This window comes from Simochromis diagramma, unplaced genomic scaffold, assembly GCF_900408965.1.
Source record: "Simochromis diagramma unplaced genomic scaffold, fSimDia1.1 OVJJ01000344.1, whole genome shotgun sequence".
Taxonomy (NCBI): Eukaryota; Metazoa; Chordata; class Actinopteri; order Cichliformes; family Cichlidae; genus Simochromis; species Simochromis diagramma.
Genome location: NW_024387375.1, coordinates 13,439,289 through 13,462,011, shown reverse-complemented (window position 1 = coordinate 13,462,011; position 22,723 = coordinate 13,439,289). Strand labels below are relative to the sequence as shown.

At 39.8% G+C, this 22,723-nt stretch overlaps 1 protein-coding gene across 2 annotated transcripts in view; it reads right to left on the bottom strand.

Moving 5' to 3' along the window:
* kcnab1a (potassium voltage-gated channel, shaker-related subfamily, beta member 1 a) overlaps positions 1-22,723 on the bottom strand; it is a 110,939-nt gene that overhangs the window by 32,354 nt on the left and 55,862 nt on the right. For both annotated transcript variants that reach the window (XM_040008794.1, XM_040008795.1), the window contains exon 2: positions 660-703. In XM_040008794.1, coding sequence (XP_039864728.1) covers positions 660-703 — 44 coding nt within the window. The remainder of the gene's footprint in view (positions 1-659; positions 704-22,723) is intronic.

The following is a 22,723-nucleotide window of genomic DNA, read 5'->3' as shown; positions in this document are numbered from 1 at the left end:
TCCTTCCAATCAATGGAAGTCAAGCCATAAATCAAAGCAGCAAACTCACCGTTTTCTTACCAAGAGTTCAATTTTTAGGTTAATTCAGCTTCTGTATTTGTTCTCTTTTACAGTTATGCTTATGTCACAGTTGTGTCCATTTATCTTGCAGGCCTACATACAGTTTTTCTCCACTGGTAAAACTATAGCTATACTGTTTGTCTTATGATTTAGGGGTTATATACTCCAGGCTGCTGTTGCTTTTTATTTAGCCAACTCTGTGTTTCAGTAACAGGAGTCCTCCTCGGAGTTCAACCGATAAAAGATGTAGAAAACATTTTGTTATATTTTTGTGTATACCTAAAAAAAAAAAGGTTCTTCTGTTGTTTTAAGAGCTCTACATGGTGACAGAAATAGGAATGCAGGCCACTGGTTTTGTGTGGGACTACATTGAACCTAAGAGCAAAGTAAGGAAATTTTACCATCAGCCTACACAGAACAGCATCTCTATGACCTGATTAGACACTCAGTGATTTGGTCTAGTATGTGCATGTTTGCAGCAGTAGTGTTTGTTAGTTTATGAGAAAAAAGGTCAAACCTAATCGCTCAATTCACTGATCTTTCTGAGTTTGGGACGATGTGGAGAAGTGGGGCAGTGAAGCAGAGTGAAGTCTACTCACCCAGTCCTAAGCAAGATACTCTGAGTCCGGACTTTCCAAGGTTCCTGCATAAATAGGAAAAAAAAATGTGTCAGGTCTCGATAAAATACAAACACCTCGGCGGAATGAACACATCACCAAACATGATCTGCATCATGTTTGGTGATGTGGATAATATTTTAAAGACGAGACTCAGTTGGTAATCTGACCGATTACAAACTTTACCTTCAACAGTGTCTGCTTACAGGCATTTTCACCTGTAGTTGATATTAACCTGTGTATGCAGCAAAACGTCAAGCAGACTGACAGTCTGGAGACTAACAAGCTGGTCTTTTTTTACGAGACTCTGAATTTGGCTTTGCTTGACATAATCACATGACAGTTTGACAGTACGCTTCTCTTCCTGATTTCTCTGTGAAAAGTTAAAATGAATTTCACTCATCCAGGTCTCCAGGTAATCCTCCTATACAACCTGCATGGATGTATAGGAGGTGGAGATGATGATGAAGCTGATTAAAATGGTTAGCTGCCCTTTGATATTATGTTTCCATCCGCAGGGAGGAGAAAATCACACGGTTATTAATAACAGTGTGATGCAGAGAGAGACACGGGTTAAAGCAGGTTGGCAGAGTAAAGGAAAACTACACCGGTGCAAACAAGATGCATCCAGCAGTGAGGATTATTTGCACACATGAAAGGTTAAAGAAAGATCGTAAAGGTGTCAAAACTGTGCGTGTGTTTACTATTGATGAGCTCTAATAGCCTCATTAGTGATGTCATTAACATACATCTTGCAGAGTATGTTTTTGCATCCCTTTAGTATAAAAGTAATAAGACCGTCCTCTTATGGCACAAATCAGCATGCTGCCTGCAACCTTATTAACCCACCAAATCAAAGACACGCTGATAACAGTGTGCAGAGTATCTCAAGACATTTGCTCTGTTTAGCATTAAAAAAACCACTGGACTGAATAAATACACATAAAAACTAAATATTAATAACAATAATATATTAACCTATAATTTAAGTTCTGCATTAATTATTCTTTTAGGGACAGCACAAAGATGAGTAAATGTAAAAGTTGCACATTTCTAGGGCTGATATGGGAACTAATGATTCCACCCTAAACATCTAGTGGGCACCTACCAACATTATCTAAATTTTTTGGAGCTGTGTTTGTGCCCAGCTGACAAATCTGATTGGTAAAATATGTGAAGAAGATTAAAGTAAATTAGTTGCAGTGATGGTAGTCATGAACATAAGCTGCCCTCTGTTAAATTCCTTAATCAACCAAACTGTTGTCCTCCATATCCAGATATACAAGTTGAATATTCACCAGGGACCTAGATTTCTCACCCCACGGTGTCCCCATGGATTAGTGTGTGATCAAGATAAAGTCACCATTGGACATAATAATGCAAATGCACACCAACCAACACACATACTCATAGCACACTTTTAATACTGACTTCTGGGGTTTAAGCAGGTGCAGGGATAAAACAGCCGCTCCAATTCATCAGCCTGTAGGCAACACACACGTGAATGATTTTCCTGGGGGAAGCTGTTACAATATGTTGTGCTTGCACTTTTGTACTTGCTACAGCACTGTAGTTTTAGAGGATAGTATATAATTGACCTGGAATTGTAATCTATGTCATCATTTTTATATAAAAACTTCTTATCGTTCGTTCTGCAGCCTGAAAAGTTGAAAGCCCAAAAAAGGAACCACTGTTCATCATGCTGCTGTACGCTCTGTATAAAAGTTGGGATGAAAGCATGCACAACTCTTTAAACCCCTAAAGCAGGACACACACACACACAGGACAATGAAAATATCGAAAACTTCCTTAATCCCTTTTATCTTTCCTACTGAAGTCTCTGACCACCTGTACTGCAAGTCCATACAGACAACATACAAGAACTTAAAAGTGCTGATAAAGTGGATTTTATCTAAATGTAACATTTTATCTATTTATTCATTGAAAGTTTATGTAAAAAAAAATAAAAACAAAAAATTTCATCCAACCAAGTTTACATTAAAACACATCATGGCCTCACTACAGCATCAGGTTTGCAGATTTTTATGGATTGGGCAGTGCATTATTCACAGCTGTCAGCATCTTTCATTTTGGCCCACCTGTCAAAACTACTTAAGTTTTTCATTACCGATGAGACCTTTGTATCAGAATACTAAATCAGGCATAAAAATCTGTTTTAGATGATGCATCAAATCCTCTGACACCTGTAAAATATCCAGAAAGGACATTAAGAACAAGGTGCTCTTGAACAACACGTAACAGGAGCTACTTTTTACTCAACAAAAAGTTATTATAAATTATGTTTTTATTGTATTACTACACTTTTATTATCCTTTAATAGTGAAATATGGTTAGAATCTGCTTCTTCGCCTTTTACCTGTTTATGATTTCCATACAAAGCCAAAGTTCATCCACTGAAGTTTCTTAATACTATGGTCAGAAAACCGTATTTAAGTACGCGTATGTACTGTAAATATGACCAGAACTTTTTCTGTAAATGACTGGAAGCTGCATTTTGCAGTCTTTCACCTGATCTTCACAGACTCAGGCTTTAGCCCTCCCGGTGACCCAGAACAGGAAAGCAATTTAGAAAATGTATAGAAATGTGTAGCTTCCAGTTATAGAAAAAATGAGGATATTTATAAAAAGCCCAAAGTTAAGGCCTTTTTTCAGGGCAATATTTGAATTTAGATCATAGAAACTAGAGGTGCTGAGTCAGTCAGTGGATGCCCCTGCTGACGATTAATGATGATGCCTCTGTTTCCTGGCCACGACCATGAGCGATGATAATGCAGGTGCACTCTATTTAAGGTCTAAAGAGAAAAGCTTTGTTTGAGCCAAAACAGAGCATACATCTACCAACAAAGAACTAGCAAAGCAAAAAACTGCCCTCCATGATGACTAATAAAGAAGCCACCAATTCATTTAGACAGAGCATTTGTGCAGCAAATGTAATGATGATGGGCTATGTTTGTAATGTGGAGCCATCCTAAAACACTGCAGTATATAACGTCTGATAGTCTGACCTGAAAAACTCTAAAGAAAACTCAAAACTACAAAACTCTGAACTACAAAACAGACCATATAAGTCACGCAATGACCGACAGCCAGACAGCCTTGTTTCCAGTTTTAATTGTGGAACAGTTGGGGTGACAATCAACACCTCCAAGTCTGAGGCCATTGTTCTCGGTGAAATACTTCTGGATTCAAGAGCAGAGGCTGTCACAACAAGATTAACGGGAAGGTGTAGTGTGGGGTGGACCAGTTGGTGCAGTGTCAGCAGTATTGCGGGCAGTGTACCAGACTGTTGTGGTTAAGAGACAACTGAACTGAAGGGAAAGCTTCCGATGTACCAGTTCATCTATGTCCGAACGTTAATCTGGGCAATGACCAAAAGAATAAAGTCTACAGGATCCTGCAGGAGGATCTAGAAAATGTGGCTGAGGGAAAGGACATGTGGCTGCCACTGTGACTCGACTTGGGATAAGTGGAAAATAATGAATGGATAGATGATCCGTTTCTACTTGACTCTTAACAAATCTCTACTATAACATTTACCATTATACCTGTGACAAAACTCCTGCCTCCAGTGCATCCTATAGGTTGGTTCTGAGATATGAGATAAACACCCTACTGCATGTACACTAGCTATTGTGCAAAATGATTTGAACATCCTAAAACAAAGAGTAGGTTTCCAGAATAAAACTTTGACTTTCCTAAATAACAGCAAAGCTGCAAACTTACTTGAATTTACCTCAGGGAATATAAAATAACCACAAAAAAATAATCTGCATGTTTTGTAGAATTTTTGTTTTTCTCCAGTAAAACACATAACTTCTCAGATCAGGTCAGGCGGCCTGGTGAGCTGACACAATATGTCCTCTCATTCAGCTTTCTGAGGCTTTAATTGCATGATGGATAAAGGAATGACGGTGATGATGATAATAGATGAGACAGAGAGGAGGTTTGAAAGAGGAAGAAAATACGATTGCTCTCTATGCTCCATAGATGAAGTAAGAAAGTGATTTCCCCCACGTCAAAAGCTTCTTTCAAATGGTTCTTCATAGTTATGAAACCATTTACAGCCAGACGTAAATAACCAAGCCACCACCACCAAACACGCACATGCTAATGCAAACCAATACAGCCATCCTTTCCCATCAAATATTTATTGAAATATGAAACCTGCCCCCCCACAGTCACTTTTCCCAACAGATCTATCAAGCCTTCCCAACAATGAGCCTATTCATCTCCGCTTAAACATGTCTTCATTTGCCTGATGATGGACAGTAATGACTTTCTCTAATACCCCCGGCACTATAGGCAATATTATCCTCTCTCTTCTTCTGCCAAAAACAGCCTCTCTCTGTTTCTCTCCTGCAAGCCAGCAGTCCTCATCACAGATCTGTCACTGATTACCTCTCCCAGTATAGTAGTGAAAGGATCTGCAATCGGGAAAAAAGAAAGAAAAAATAGGTTGTACTTCAACTCTGCATTTTTAACATTAGTTTGTTTTTACTAGACAGCGGAGTGTAATTGGCCCGGAAGCATTGGGAATGCTCTAAATGTGACAAAAGACTTTAGTGTCAGTGTTGCTTGTGCTTTAATCCCGTCACGATAATAATGACTAAGATGTCTGTTGACTGAGGCAGTGTCTAAGTTTGTCACCAGTCAGGTTGTATTTATTACTACGACTGGACTCATTTATTTTAGACGAAATAGCAGATAAAAGCTGGCAGACAGGAAATTTCCCTGAATTTGAAAGTAAACGACCGATAAATATGCCCTACTGCAGCGGGTGGAGTAGGCAGTTATCATTTGTCATAATGACAAACAGAAAGCTGCCCAGATGATGTAGGAGACGTCTATGAGAAGAGGCGCATATAAAATCTCTGTGCCAGTTAACTTCGCTTCCTAAACCTAACCAACTAGTTTTGGTGTTAAAATACACAGTGTGAAAATATCTGTGAACATCTGGCTCTTCAGTTCAACATATGCCTGCATATATGTGGACTTTTATTTACAGTGAAAACACCGATATCCTTCAGCAAAGGTGCAACTACTGCCTTTCTGAGCCGCTGGTACTTACAGGAAGATGCCCACTGGTGAAAAATATTGAAAACAGGTGGAAAGCACTTTAAAACGAATTCATACTTTCCTATCAAAACTTTATGAATTCATATTAGTTGAAATGTTTGCACCTTTTTCTCTTTATTTATTCATATGCATGAAACACTTTTAAAACCCAAATCAATAAACACTGTACACTTTATTTTGAGGTACAACTGATTTTAAAAAGTGCATCACGAGGCAGCCTATCTGTTCTTGTTATTAGATGATGTCTAACAAAATAATTTAAGGTCTACCATTGGTTTGATGATATTGTGGATGGATCTTTTAAATAGATTAGTTTCACATTTGCAACCCTATTGCAAATTAAAATCAAATTGCTTCTCGTGATATGCAGAAACAGTAATGAGCCACAAGAGACTGGCTGACACACTTCTCCATCGAGTGTAAAACAGTCTGTGAGAAAGAGACACAGAAAGAGAGTGTCAGAGAGAGGGGGGGGACGACGACGAGGCACTGGATGCATGCCTAAAGGCCACCTGAGCTCCGGATAAAGTAGGTTACAATGTTACAGTAATCACACTAATTCTGGCAGCATACGTTGTTTGTCTGTGGCGTCGCTTAATGGAGACATCCCTGTTTAAGTGCTTTAGTTTCTTGTACTTGTATCTGCAGATATTGCAGCACTCAGATCAATTTTTCCACATATTCTCACATATGCCCTGACCTTCACATTCATCTCCATTCGTACATTTTTTTTTACAGTTTGTCCAGTTCAGGGTTACAGAAAAAAGCTAGGCTATACCCGTGGTCAAGACACCAGTCTCTCACAGGGATAAACACAGTGAGAGACAAACCAACTCACACCTACAGTATTGTGCAAATGTCTTGAGTCACTCTTCCTTATATATTTTTAGAAAAATGGGGGAAAAGGTGCAGTGATTTACTAAAATGTGATAAACATATATGAAAATACAGTGAAATATTTGATATGACCACCTTTATTCTTTATTTATTCCATTATTCTTGTCTTCAGGAGTAGTTCTCCAAGCATTTGAAGGACATTCAAAGCTCGTCTTTGGTTGTTGGCTGCCTTTTGTTCCGCCCTCAGTCAAGATGATCCCACTCTACTTCAATGACACTGAGGTCTGGACTCTGGGGAGGCCAATCCATGACTGACAGGGTTCCACTGTGTGTTTTTCTATCCAGGTATGCTTTCACATCATTAGCGGTGCGTTTGCGATAATTGTCATAGTGAAGAATGAAGCTGTTTCCAATCAGATGCTTTTTAAACAGTATGGGATGTGGATATCATACTGGTTTTCTGTGTCCAAATTACACAAAATTTGAAAAGATCTCCAACACCACTGGCTGATTAGTAGCCCCAGTCGATGACAGAGCCTCCGCCAGGCTGTAGATGGCTCCTTCATACATACTTTCATTAATTTGAACAAAAATCTTCTGTAATTTGGTGTACATCAACTTTTTCTCCCTGTTTCCCTGATTAAGAATCGTTTCTTGGCAGCCACTGAGACCATTTCTGATGAGGCTTCAGTGAACAGTAGGTGGAGATCTTAAGGGCCTAATGTATTTCTCAGGTCCTGTGTCAGGTCTTTGCCTGATTTTTTTCAAATTTCCATGGGAGACTAGGGTTGGGCGATATGTAAAAACTTTCCAACTAACAATCTTAAGTCCAATAAATGATGGGCAGAGCAATGTAATCATGCACAGACTGATCCAGATATGGATGAACTAATTGCCCCCAAAAAAATAAAGTTGTCAATTTGGGATTTCTTTGGCTTTAAACTGGATGAAAGATGTAAACCCAAGGATGCAACCAAAGCGGTGTGCCACTTGTGCAGACGTATAGTGCGAGCAAAGGACTCAAACATGACTACCTTGCATGGGCATGTATGTGTCCACCATCCGAACACTTTCTGAACATAGGCTACTTCCTTTCTTTCTTTCTGTTATGAGTTTGAGTAAATTAATCACTGCATTTGGGCACACTCTGAGGGGGGTGCATTTGCTCGCAGATGGAAGAGGGTGCTGTTAAAACAGCGCTATTATTTTTTTTCTGTTGACTGCTTCTATTAGCTCCATCATTATTAGCAAACTTTCTCATGGGCAAATAAATAAATCGCCCTTGTAAAAACAATCGATAGTCGATATATCCGCCAACCCTATGGGAGAAATTGCATACTGTGCTGAGATATGCCAAGTTGTGTGCAAGTTGATTTGCTAAGTGTTAGGAAATCAAACTTCAACAAAATTCAACAAAATGGAAATACATTGTGTTTTTGTCATAGAGCAAGTGCCTCAAGATGCAAGAATTATAATAGGTTATTTGCAAAGTTGGTTGTTTTGTGTAGACTGGTTCATCTCTCAGATCTCTCAGAGATCATTGGGAAGTGTCTTAACAAACAAAACAATAAACCTCTGAAAATGTCAGGTATAAAGAATGGACTGAAAATGAATGAAAAAGCAGCCAATGCCAAAAGGAAAAAACTATTGCTCAATACCACTTTTAAAAAGTCTTAAAACCCTGGAAAGAAAATATAATGAAACAAGGGGTACCTCAAGACTTTGTGCAGTACTGTAAAGTCAAGTTACAATCACCAGTTAACCTAAAATGCCTGTCTCTGAAGTCTGAGTACCAGAGAGAACACACCCCCATACAGACATACAGGGGTGCGGTGACACCGCTGTGTCCCATGTAGTAAATTGATCAGACCTTGTTTCCACCTTTCTGTTACTCAGTTATTTAATTCTAGATTAAATTAGAACAAAAAATAAGACATTTTATTTAAAACACATTTAGATGAAGCAAAGTAATTACAGAAACATGCATATATATATATATATATATATATATATATATATATATATATAAATAAAGTGTTTTGCCAGTAGAGAAAAAGATCGGTTGGAACTATGTAAACTAAAAATATGCAGCGTTGTGAGTCATTTAAAAGCATACTGTATAATCACATTGTTGCCATGAGTCCTCCTCCTCTGACACAAACCAACATCGTTGCTGTCCTCTCACTTTCCCTTTCACCTCCCACTTACGTGCCACCATCTTTTAAACATTAACTCGCTACACGTTTCTTCTGACTGCATGCGTCACTATCGATCACATGTTCAACGGTGAAGCCAAAGTAGAAAATGTAAAAAACAGAACGTAGGGATAGATACTGTACTGTATGTGCTCCTTTGTTTTGTTTTTGTCACAGCTGGAACTGAATAGTTTTTTTCTTGCGTTCTCGCCATCTGTCCAACTCCTCGATTCATCTTTGCCGACTTAGCTTCACCATGAAGAGTAACTGGGCCAAGTCCTGTTAGTTATTTTTTCTCCACTGAAATATGAATAAATAAATACAAATAGGAAGAGTAAATGAAAATGTATGATACTGTATAAGCTTTGTGTGTGACATGGACATTTACAAGCAAGCAAAGTACTAATATGCGCTAATTATGTCAGTGGAGATTAAATAGAAACCGGTTTAAATAATTACCACGCAGTGTGGACTTACTGTGTTGCCTATTTTAACTGATTCCTTGTCACAAAGAGAGCAATGATAGATTAAAAGACTTCATTTTAAAGATGAAACTTTCCTGAACCAAATCAATAAATGAAGGGAAAATGTCACACTTTTATGGGACTAACTGAACACAAGTTTGTTCAGCTGTGTGCAGAAATCTTGAGCCAATCTCATTTCTTTAGATTAGAAAAATGGGACATTGAAACATGTGCAAACATACAGTAGATATACAGTATAACAAGCTTAAAAGTCTTCATTTATCACCAGAGCCTGAGCTCTCTTACACAACCTCTCTTGTCTTAAACAGTCTTCAGGAATAGTTCTCCAGGCCTCTTGCAGCTCGTCTTTGGATTTTTCTGATCTCTGACCAGATGATCCCACACTGGTTCAATATTGCCGAGGTCCGTGTTCTGAGGAGGTCAATCCATGACCGATCGTAATCCTTTGTGTGTTTTTCTGTCCAAGTATGCTTTCACTGCAGGACAGCGTGTTTGGGATCAATGTGCCTTCCAGGTGATACTTTTCTGCATTGTAAGTCCATCAATTTTGACAAGATCCCCAACACCACTGGCTGAAATGCAGCCCCAAACCACAGATGGTTCACCCCATGAATTAGGTTCCCTTTTTATAGGTCAGTGTCGTGTTGTTTAACATTTAAAAAAAAAGGAAAATGGTCAGGTAGGAGGACGAGACTGAAAATGAGTGAAAAACTACTCAACTGGAGAACTAATATTTTAAACCACAGGCTTATTAAACCCTTTATGAAATAAACAGTAATATTTGTAACTTCTACTACTTTTGTCCCAGAAAAGGAACAAACCAACCAACATATGTGACCACAGATCTCCATGTTAATGTTATGTAGTGTCCTTAAGGCTGCAGCTCTAACACACATTAATAAATTCATTTTTTCTTTCTAATATTGTCTACTACTGTGGAGCTCAATTGGAAAACGTACCGATGCCCGTTATTGCAGAAAAAAGAGGCTAATTCTGTTTTTATGTGGAAATATGCTCACGTGTGCCCTATACATACATGTGCGTGTGTCTATACATCCATTTGCATCAGCTCACATGTTGTGCCTGCTAGTGGGTCCATCTGAGCGAAAATGTTTCCGTGCATTATAGGTCAGTGTCGTGTTGTTGGCATATGTTAGTGCGTACACCAAGGAGCAGTCTCAGCAGTGGGGTTATTCAATGTCGGTTAAAGCTTGAACATTGAGTGGGTGGGGTAAAAAGGTAATGGGAGGAGCTCTTAAAGCCTGCACACAGACAGAGTAATGCAGCAGCCTGTGTATGGGAGCAATATAAAAGCTGTCACCTAGCAATGAGGGCGAAATAATACGACTAATAGGAGCAGCAGGAGGTGAACGTTCAGCCAATCAGTCTTTGGACAACTTTACAGTTGTGTGAGTGTGAAGAAATTTAAGGTTTCACCTGTGTGCACATAAGTGCATGTCTGTGCATTATAATAACACTCCTTAAGTTCCAACTGTCCATCCAGTTAAGGGTTGCGGGGTGGGGTAGGGGCCTATCCCAGCTCCCCTTTTGGCCCATACATATATACCTACAGAGATGTATACAAATAGGATCCTGGATCGGGTGCCAGCCCGTCCCCAACACATTCACACCTATGCGAAGTTTAGATTGAGCAATTATCTGAACCCCACTAACTGCATGTCTTTGGATTGTGGGAGAAAGTCAGAGTCCCTACACAGTCACGGGGAGAACATGCCAACGACACACAGAAAAGCCTCAGGCAAATGGTGGATTCAAACCTCGGACCTTCTTGCTGTGAGTCAACAGCGCCAACATCCGGACCTCCATGCTTTCCACTCTTTAAGTTTACAAATACAAACTCTTTTTCTGACATGATTTAATGGACGTCCTGACCCAGAAACATAAGATATCATGGTCCTGGGTCTGACCCTGCGTTTTTGACTTTGGACTATCAGTTGTTTTTTTTTATCATCTGTCGGACTCCTCCTCAAATATCTCCCAGTTTCCCTGGTTTGGCTTTATAAACATTGTTCCTATGTTCGCTGGTCATTGGAGAGTTGTTTTCTGTTAATCACTTCCATCATCTGAGTCTACTTTTTGGGGTCCACTCTCTCCACTACAATATGATAAGCTCCTGGTATGCTGCATGCTCTGTAAGCTACTTCAAGGGGAAACTGATTGAGAACTGGAAGAAAATTTGACACAAGCGAAACATGGACACGAGGAATGAGTTCAGCTCGCTGTACAAGGAAATAATAAAAGGACCTACAGTGTACTGTAATTCAGCCCCCACAATAGGGAAATACCACCAGGAGCTATAATGGATCAGACACTCCCATCTATTCAGCTCTGTTGGAACAGGATTGCAGTTGTAGTGATCCCCTTGTTATGAAAAAATACATACATGCTTAATTTTTCTCTTGAGGCAAATCTGCATTAAGTTAGATATTTAAAATGCAAATTACCAACAATTAGCTTCACGCTTACAGAAATGAGCCGGGAATATATATGCACAGATGTAATGGTGTTATTGTTGTACGTTTGCTCACGAGGGGCGAGGGAAATGAAAAGCCGTGTGGATTCCGGTAAAAATCAGTAGGCACCGTTAACTGTGCATACACGTTACTGGCACAGCAGAACAGTTGCAGAAGGACACAACCGGGCACAGCGCTGTGTGCGTCTGCAGTGACTCAGACTGGCTGCGTAGGCAAGGATACTCATCACTCAGGCCTGAATCATTCTGCCAAAGTCTCTGATCTAGTTGTTGTCAAGTGGCCTTCTTGTTCAGCGTTAGTGGTTTCCAAAGTATCTCGGGGAAAGAAAGGCAATTTCCACAAAACATGATCCATACCGCTACAGAGCCTCTGTTGGTGAGTCAGGTAATTCTCTCATCTGTTGTCCTATAATTTTTCCCTTTGCCATATTGAACCAAGCTGATATCCATCATCCCAAAACAGCACCCCACTCATGCAGGCGCAAATCAATTTCCCTTCAATTTTCAGAGGTGCTGACTGCAGATATTTCACGCTACTGTCAAAAACTATTCTTGAGGGGCTTTTTGCAGTAGATTATAATATTGTTGGGGGGGGGGGGGGGGGGGGGGTATCTGCAGCAGCTTCAAGTGAAAACTAAGGACAGACTGTTGATGAAATCCTGAACTGAAATATATTTTCTTGTTGGTTTGCAATATTTTGATTTCTGGCAGTGCAGAAACAGAAATATTGTACAATTTTATGACAGACTGTATATAAAAACGTCATTTTGAAGCCTTGGATTTGGCATTTTAGATGTTCCCATCATTTTGAAACCAGACGTGACAAGCAAGAGTGGGCTCTAATGGAAAAACCAAGGACAAGGCAGGCTAACACCTTATGACTTATCAATTACAAGGCAGCCCTCCATCATAGCTTGCTTTATTGTCTATTTCCTGTAACAGGAACTGAAACTCCCAACTGAGACCATAAACTCGTGAGGGAAGTGTTCACTGAGGTCATAAATCAAGTTAGAAGGGGATGTTTTCCCTTCTTCTATACATTTCTATAAATCTGGACTTCTTTTTCAAAGCCAGGTGATTCACCCTCTCCTGGCCAATAGAGAAAGTGGATTTGCTTCACTTTTCAGACACACGTACTTACACATGCCCACTGTTTCAGAAAACTGCAAATTTGTTTGGATTTGTTATTTGAGAAGAACAAAATGAATCCATTTTTTTTCAAAGTGTCTAACAACAGATCTCTCTGGTTTAATTTCCCCGAACCTCAACTGTGGTCCTACATGACTCAGAGCCTGGGGGCAAAACAAAGCAAACACTAAATGAGATTTTTCAGTGATCCCACATTTTCCTTCAGCAAACACTGTACCCACACAGAGAGGCACACATGCATACACACAGGCGTGCACAGACACAAACACACACACCTTAAAGGCTGTTTCGTTGTGACGCTTTTGTGTTAACTGTTCTGAGATTCTGCACTACGATCGTGACTATATTAAAAAGGTCTCTTTCCTGTTGTTGAACACGGATTTCCACGCAGAGGGAGAGAAAATGAAGATGTGGATAATAAGAGCAGACAAAAAGAGTGACCGACCAACTGACCCAGAATTAGTAGCAGTGTATTTACTAGAGAAATTACGTCAGCAAGCTTCTTGTCTCGTTGTAATGTGCCACACTAATCAAATAACATTTTACTAAGTTTAAAATGTTTTTTTTTAAAAATCACAGATTTCAGCATCAGCCAGAAGAGACACACACACACACACACACACACACACACACACACACACACACACGTTTCGATTATGAGCTTTCAAACGTGGTAGTCTTTTTATTTTTAATTTAGTTTCCGAAATCACAACAAATTACACACAAACCTCTGAAGTATTGACAAACAATGAAAAAGAAAGCGATTATTTAAAATCTGTAAACATGAGGTGGATGATCAGTGCAGCACTGTGCCAGGTGAGGCTGATGCTTCATTGTGAGCATGGGGATAGAGGGGTACACTGCTGTAAGCGTCTGAAATTTATGTTTTAGTGTTTCAGACGACTTTTCTTTCACTTCTATAAACTTAACAACTTAAATCGAGTCTCTGCGTACATGTCGCTCTGCTTTTGCTGCTATAAAATATCCATCTCACCGACTCGGAGTAACAACAAAATTGTGATCACACCACCGTTGTGTATTTGCTGACCTTGTAATTTACTGATGATTTCTATCACTATGTGCTTGGAATAATGTTGTGAAAGGGTCTCTGATGTTTTTGGGGGTTTTTCCATATTAACTCCAAGAGAATCTGTTGCACAGGAGTTTGTGCTTTAACATGAACAGCTGGTCCAGCATCATCTGCTGGATGGTAAAAACATAATGCAAGATTAACATGTCAGACTAAATTATCATATATATTAAACATTATTTGTTGGCTAAACTCAAATAGGTTGTTGTGGATTTTGCATTTCACAGGCTTTTAAAAATGACAGCCACTGCAGATTCCCATTGGATCCAAATTAAGGATGCCACTTGCAACATTCCCATTATCAGACTTGGAGAAACACTAATCCTGTTTAAACAGGGATTAGCATGTATTTCTGCCTGAAGTTCTCTGCAACTAAATGAGGAATTAACAAGCTTCATACAAAATAACACATTTTCACACTGTAACAAATAACATTTGGGACATCTGGGGCACTAAAGTCCATTTTTACACCGAAATCTTGATTCAAACAGTCTGTCAGACACACCAGCGTGCACACATACAGATGAGCCTAAAAGCTGTAACGACTGCTGGCAGAGAGTCAAGACCTAGTTTTAACAGTTCACCCCCAAACCAAATTACCATTATTATTTTTATTTTATTTTTATGTTTCTCTGGCCTGCAGTGCTATTTATGCACTGTCCAGGCACGAGTTGCCAAGTTTTGTGGTTATCAGCTGTAGAGATGTCTGCTTTCACTTGGATATAATGGAACCAGATGGCACTTGCCTTGTGGCAAGCATCAAAAAAATCATTTGAAAGCCTCGGCAGAATGTCTCTTTTCAGAAATCATAGATGGAATTTTTCTTCTGCAGAGTGATACAGTTTCTGTGAGCACCACAGCCCGGGGATTATTTGAATTATGTGGCGAACCCTTTAATACAGAGGAACAGTAATGAGTTTGCAGTGTGCATTATTAAGATGTACAAATTAGGAGAAGTGTACCACATCACCAGCTGTTAAATAAAACTCAGCATATCTGTCTGATGTCTAGAAATATGGCAGCTATTGCCACCTGTATGGCATGTCTGTTGCTGTGACAAGGACCACAAGGCTGATCTGTTTCTCTGTATTGAGAATCATCCCCGAGCAGCAGAGGATCAGCCAGCGACATAAGGACAGGACAAACAGAGCCACCTCAGATATACTGTATCTAAGTGGTGTTGTCACCAGATGATTTGTAGATCGAGTCCCTGAAGCAATTTGGAAAACACAAGCGAAGAAGTGGAATGAGCATACACGATCACTGCCAGCTGTGCACATATGAAGTGGGTGCACGAGTAAAATTAAAAATTAAATATGTTTTCCTTCCAACTGTAGACACCCTATCTAAAATGTACAAATAACAAAAACTCACCATTTAGCAATAACAAGAGGCTCTTTGTTGTGTTTTCTTTTAAGCTGTTTGTTCAACTAATCCTTATTGGCTGCTTTATACATTAATTAGGACTTCAATCAATAAAGGAGATTAATACATGGGCACACACTCACACACTTTCAGACAAGCCAGAGAGTCTGAAACAAAACAATAATAGTAATAAATCAAGAAATTTTACAAACTTTACTTTACAACAAAATTAGGAGCCCAAATGGAAACATACAGCCTTTATGAGATCTTTTAATCTGTAAAGACAAAGAGGCAAAATTGCTGTCAAGCAAAAAAAGTTGATGTAATCTCCTATTCAGGCAGTCTAATTCATGCAGCCTATAGCAGGGAAACAATGGTCGTCCAATGAATGCCAAACAATTAGTCTAGACCTTTATTAATTATTTAAACATAAGGATTTCTTTCATCTACTGGGTCACGGTCGGTACGTTAGAGATGCATGATATCAAATTGCTATGCTACAAGGGAGAAACCTCAATATGTCTTTAAAAAGCACGAAGAAAATTACAGTAAATGATAAGGTGCTAAGCGACCAAGAGAAAGGCTATGGAGGCATATCACGCAAAATAGACTACTTAGGTGTCCTGATGACTCTGTGTTGCTGAAGTCCCAGTTATTACTTATCATTCCAGTTAAAAACCATTGCAATATAAATAGATGTTTTTTTTATTATTATTATTAGTTTTTATTATTGGTCTTAACTAGGAAACACAAGGACGTTGCTACAGACATTGTCACTACTAATGGACCATATAGAAAAACCAACTGCATGTATGCCTGTATTACTGTAACATCACTAATCAGGGTGGCACTGTGGTGTAGAGCTAAGCACTAACATGCATGTGCCTTTGTCTGATTCTAAAGTAGCTGTAGGTGTCTGTCTGTTTGTGTTACGCCTGTGATGGACTGGCGACCTGCCCAGGGTGTACCCCGCCTCTCACCCAACGACAGCCGGGAGAGGCTCCAGCTACCCGACTACCCTGTGAGGAGTAAATCTGGTAAAGCTAAAGGTACGGTTTTCTGTGGTACTCCCAGCATAACGTTAAGAACACTTGACTCTTTGTAATGAAGACTACAGTCTGCAGTGCTTCGAGTACTTCTGCTACTTTTAGATCGCTCCCTGGAAGTCACATTTTCACTTGCGTTTCTGCATCTCTGATGTGTGCTGGATCTTCTCCACTGTGTTTAAAATGTGACCTGAATTTCCGTCCGGGACGAAATTGCAAAGAGCCAAATCTGGCAAATCAAACGAAACTTTTCAATGCACTTTGAACGAGTGCAATGGCATGCAACAACAGTTCTGCAGATTCTTCTCACTGAGGAGTTTTCAGTTGAAATTAGCACTGACAGTCCAACCCCGGGGAACTGAGGACCACCTGGCCCTGCACCTGACCTGATGTGCTGCTGGGGCCTGGCTCTTATTATCACTGATGATCCTAAACATGAAAGTTGGGTCAGCTTGACATGAACGTTCACTGCAATAGTCCAGATGTGCTTCTGCAAGTGGTTAGTATACAAGGAAGAACTCTAAAGACAACAGCAGGGCTGAAAAGTGGTCCAGAGGTGCACAAGGAAATGAGTTCAAAGAGAATAGAAGCAAAATTCAAACCAGGGGTGCTTTTTGCTTTTGATCTCATAAAGAAATCAGCTGAAGATCTCCAAATGATGTCTGATGCCAAAACAAAGTATCTAGTTGTTTATTTGCCTGACCCAGAACAGAGAGACCCATGAGAAAGAAAACAAAAAGCTTTATCTTGGGGTAAACACACATTGTAGATAATCAGTTCACCCACCCTCTACTTGGTAAAAAAAAAAAAAAAAAAAAAAGGAAAATAGAAGTAATAATTGTTTATAACCCTCTTTAAAACTCTCCCCAAAGAGACTGTCGCTGCTGAGTGGAACACATGCAAGCAGGGTTTCACTTCACCATGATTAAAGGAGGAGAATATATTCACTTTAATAGGCTGCGATGACCCTCGGGGGTTTCCATCATGGGTAAAGCTGTAAACTAAAGTGGAACAACTTACACAATGAAACACCATCAAAAATCACTGACGGCCAAAAAACTCGCATCTGCAAGACACAAAAGTAGACATGCAAACAATCTGCAAGCTGTTGAATAAACACACACAATCGCATATGCAAGCAATAACGAGACAAATCTCAGCGTGTCAAAAATCTCTTTCAAAACATCCACAACATAGTACTGACACAAGTTCAGAAACTAAATTGAATTTTACTCATGTGGAGAAAAGTCAAAGCCAGCACATTTTCTAGCGATCACAGTGCTTGTTGGGGGAACTGAAGTGTGTGGGCCACAATCAGTAAATCCTTCAGAACAGCCGACCAGAAATGCTCTGATGGGATTTTCTTTAAGTTATCGCTTTATAGACTTGATTGAACACATGTGCACACAAACTCTCACACCACTAACACGAGTACAGGCGCAGAGCCACATACAGACATACCATAAACTGGTGGACACAGGAGCATGCACTCCCACATACAACTGCATGCGCGCACACACACACACACACACACAGATAGTACTGCGAGTGCACACACTGTTAGAATGAGCATCTTAATAAATGTCATAAAGCTGCTGTGGAGCGTAAAAGTCATAATATACCAGCACAGGCTTTTCTAAGAAACAGTCAAGCCTGGCCGGTTCTACGTACAGCACATTATTATTACTCACTGCTGTTTCCACGCCGTTATCACTGCATATTTATAGTTCTAATAAAAAGAAAACCGAAATGAGCTATGATTCTTAATCATACTTTTTTATAGATATAAAAAAGGTGGAAATGTCTTTTCACACAACAAAACTGAGGCTCTGTAAACTGACACTGCTCAGGGGGGAAACCCAATCAAATTGTATCAGATTATGGTTTTTGTTATTGTTCTAAATCTCTCTGATAACCTTTATACTGAACACACTTAGAGCTGCATAATATTTCTTTTATTTATCTGTAATATATCTTTCGCTAGGTTGTCTACCGTAATTAATTGATAACACCCTATACTGTATACTGTGCAGTGTACAAGGAGACCTGCTGACATTCAGACTGCTTCACTATTTAAATTCAGCCTCTGTGTCCCTTTGAAGGATCAACAATTGTCTTCAGCGCTTTGATTCAGTTCTTCACAAACTAAGTTAACCTTCGCTAAACTAAGGTTGACTTTACAAAAGGTTTACAGCTTAAACACCGTGAGGAAAGTCGAGCATTCACTAAACTGACATAGAAAACAAGATGCATCCAGTACTGTGTAACTGAAGCTGAAATCTGCACACCAGAATTTTTCAATATATAGGAAAACTTGTGTTCCAGCACTTATGTCTCCTTGTAATACTTTCTAAACACTTCATGATTGATTTGGGCACAATAGAGTTTCTCAAATCTGCTAAAATAAATGTCAGTTAGTCGATATGTCGGTGAGTCTAGCATGGAAGTGAATTAGTTTATGTAAGTCCGGCAGCATAGTCACCAGAATAAAAAGGCTTGTGGTGCTTCCTTACCATGGGATCAAGCTTTCTTAACAAGCCTGCACCACTTGTACCTCACTTAATTAAGTACACCTTACTAGCACTGGATTAGTCCCTCTGTTGCCTTCAGAGGTCCTTGTATTCTTCGTGACATAGATTCAACGAGGAGCTGGAAACATTCCTCAGATGACAGCATCAAACAGTTTTGTCAGCTGCTCATCCATGATGTGAATCTCCTGTTCCTCCACATCCCAAAGGTGCTCTACTGGACTGAGATCTGGTGACCGTGGAGGCTATTTGAGTACAGTGAACGCATTGCCATGTTCAAGAAACCAGTTTGAGATGATTTGAGTTTTGTGACATGGTGTGTTATCCTGCTGAAACCAGCCATCAGAAGATGGGTAGACTGTGGGTACAAAGGGATAGATATGGTGGGCAACAACACCCAGGTAGGCTGTGATCAAAGCTCAGCTGTGACTAAGTGGCCCAAAATGTGCAAAGTGAAAAAGCACCAGCCTCAAGCATTGATACAAGGAAGGAAGGATCCATGTTGTTTCTGGCCCTACCATCTGCATGTTGCTGCAGACGGAGAGACTCATCCAACCTGGCAACCTTCACACAAAGCCTATGCTTCGTCAGTTTCATGTTCTTAGCTGACATGAGTGACACCTGGTGTGATATTCTGCTACAGCAGCCCATCTGCTTCTAGGTCTGACGTGTTGCATGTTCAGAGATGCTCTTCTGCATACCTTGGTTGGAACAAGTGGTTATTTGAGTGACTGTTGCCTTCCTATCAGCTCAAAGCAGCCTGACCATTCTCCTCTGACCTCTACAGCTTTCTGGATATTTTCTCTTTTTCAGATCATTCTCTGTAAACAATAGAGTTGGTTGTGTAGGGAAAATCCCAGTAGATCAGCAGTTTCTGAAATACTCTGGCCACCTGGCACCAACAGCCATTCAAAGTCGCTTAAAAACAAACAAACAAAAAAAAAAGACACCTTTCTTCTGATGCTCAGTTTCTTATCCTGCATAAAAAATAACTTTACTCCAACAAGCCTTTCTTTAAAATTATTTTGCATGTGTGTCTTGCTTGGCAACCACAATATGCCTGACAGTCAAGAACTTTTCATTATTCTTTATTCATCCAGGTACAAGTCTCATTGAGATTAAAATCTCTTTTCCAAGAGAGACCTGGCCAAGAGGGCAGGTTTTTACACATCAAACTCTTTATTTGATTGCCTCCCTGCTGAGTTCATAGAGGTATAAAACATCAGGGGAAAAAGATGTGAAATTTTCACTTTATCCTTACAAATGGGTTGCCAGATTCGGTAATAAAATCTTGCATCCATCCACATTATTCATTGCTTCCTGAGCCAGCAGCACACTGCGGCAGACCTACTCTCAGGTTATACTACGCCTTTCCGTTCCAGTTTGTTTTCTGTTTTATTTGAGATTCGCAAGTTTAATTTGATGATATTTGTTAATGATCTTTGTTTTTACTCTTTAGCTCACTTAACTACAGCATGTGGAATAAAGAACATAAGGAATTAAGGAGATGACCTTTGGTGAGTTCATAAAAAGTACAGAACATGGTTTAAATTCTATTTTGCCTCCGGTGCTATCCTTTAAACCAGTCGCCAAACAGAACAAAAAACAGAAGCTCCACAGCGTCCTGCCACATTATTCTGACATCTGCCTTTTGCAGCACCACCCTACTTCCCACAGCTTTGGGCCAACTTCTGCACAAACCTGCTAACTACTAGCCAAACGGCAGGAAAATTTGAAAAATTGTGACACAAACCTTCAATTTCAGAATAAAAGCTGTGCCTCACTACTACAGCCATCATGTTTCAATTGCTGCAACTTTTACCTTGAGGCACAATGGTCCTCATTTCTGGTTTGTGTCATACTTACTAGTGTTTAGCTAGTAGTTAGCGAGCCACTCTGCTAGCAGTTGTGCAGCACTGCAAGCAATTTGACAGAGTGACTCCCAGTAATCATTCACCAATTATTTGGGGAAAACACGTTTTTCCCGAGCAACATGTTGTTGCCAGATGGTCATTGACCATCTCTATACCTGCTTGAATGGGATTTAGCAATCAGTTTGATACTGATGGCTATCAACCTCAACCAACTATTTGCAAGAAGTCAAGGGATATATATTTTTCCTTCACAACTGTTCGCTAGCTGGCCTGTGTGACTTGGGCCTTAGCTGAACACCTAAAAAAAGGATTAATATTAAGATGTACCTTGTTATTACGCGTTGTATCCAAATATATTCTATTTTTTCATGTTTTTTGCTCATTGCAGCACAGTTATTCACCACCTCATGGTGGAAGTTCATTGTTTCAAGTTTTCCCACTGCATCAGTCTGCACCTGCTGATATCCAGTGAAGGGTATGGGGTTAATTACAGTCTCTTCAGACATATAAGGTATTAAGGTTCCCATTGTAAGGTTTGCCAGGTGTTCATACCACATCTTTATCTGAAGAAGTAAATGTGATAAATTAGGTTTCAGATAAAAAGTGCTTGCTAAGTGATATGAAAAGAATAATGCTGTGCTGGGTGATTAAACACTAATGAACCCTATAATCCATTTTTCACAAACAAAATTACATCATTAAAAATGCAATATCTGCTGGGATTCTGTTGACCTATTTGTAAGCAATTTAAAAAATTCTAATCTGGCTCAAAAACAGTGCAAAGTTTTTATTAAAGAAAGCTTATGGTGTATATCATACCATACCTTAAAGCACACACTCACTTATACAACATCAACCCTTTCCGACACCAGCAAACTATGGGAGAAATGGGGATAATTATAGAGGAATTATAGAACCAGGACAAAGGAAGGGGGTCATTTAGTAAAGCCACAATTAGTGTGCACAAATGTATCTCCATGCAGATGTCTGCAGAACTAATCACATGTTTCTTTAAAGGGAAACAAGCTGTGCTCACTGAATACTGTGGATTTGCACTAACATGTGGAACTGGAGCATGATAGAGAGGTGGACAGATGCAGGAAGAGATAAGGAAAAAGAGAAAACACACACACACACACACACTTCATCATTGCTCCTGTTAGTGGGTGGGATATATTAGGGAGCAACTGAACATTTTGTCCTGTATTGGAAGCAGAAGAATGCTATCTCTAAAGTATCTCCAAAGTATCTCCAAAGCTGAAGGTCATGTTGTGTATTCCTGGTCTAAGGAAGAAACAGCTGTGATCCAACCACAGGGTCATTGGCAGACAAGGCTCATTGATGCATGTAGGGAACAAAGGCTTTGATGCAACAGATGAGCAGTTCAAATTATAGAAAAAGTTCTGATATAAAGGTGACAGAATACACAGTTCATTGCTGTTTGTTTGATATGCGGCTGAGTAGCCACAGACCGGTCAGGTTACCCAAGCTGACCCCTGTTCACTGCAGAAACTGCCAATAATAGACACTAACTGAAGTATGGAGTAATGGAAGAAGATTGTCTAGCCTGATGAATCATTTGTTTTGTTTCTTTTTTTTACATTGGGCTCATGTGTGTCACTTACCTGGGGAACACCTGGCACCAGGATGCACTATAAGCAGCAGCAAGTGGAGCCAGTTGGATGCTTTGGGTGATGTTCTGCTCGAAAACTTTGGGTCCTGCCTACCCAAGCATTATTGCAGACCATCTACTCCCTTTCATAGAAACAGTATCCTCTGATGGGGGATAATGCCCCTGTCACTCAGCAGAAATAGTTTGAGGGGCACAACACAACCTCAGATTTCCCCAGATCTCAATCGTGCATCTCTGGGATGTGTTGGACAAA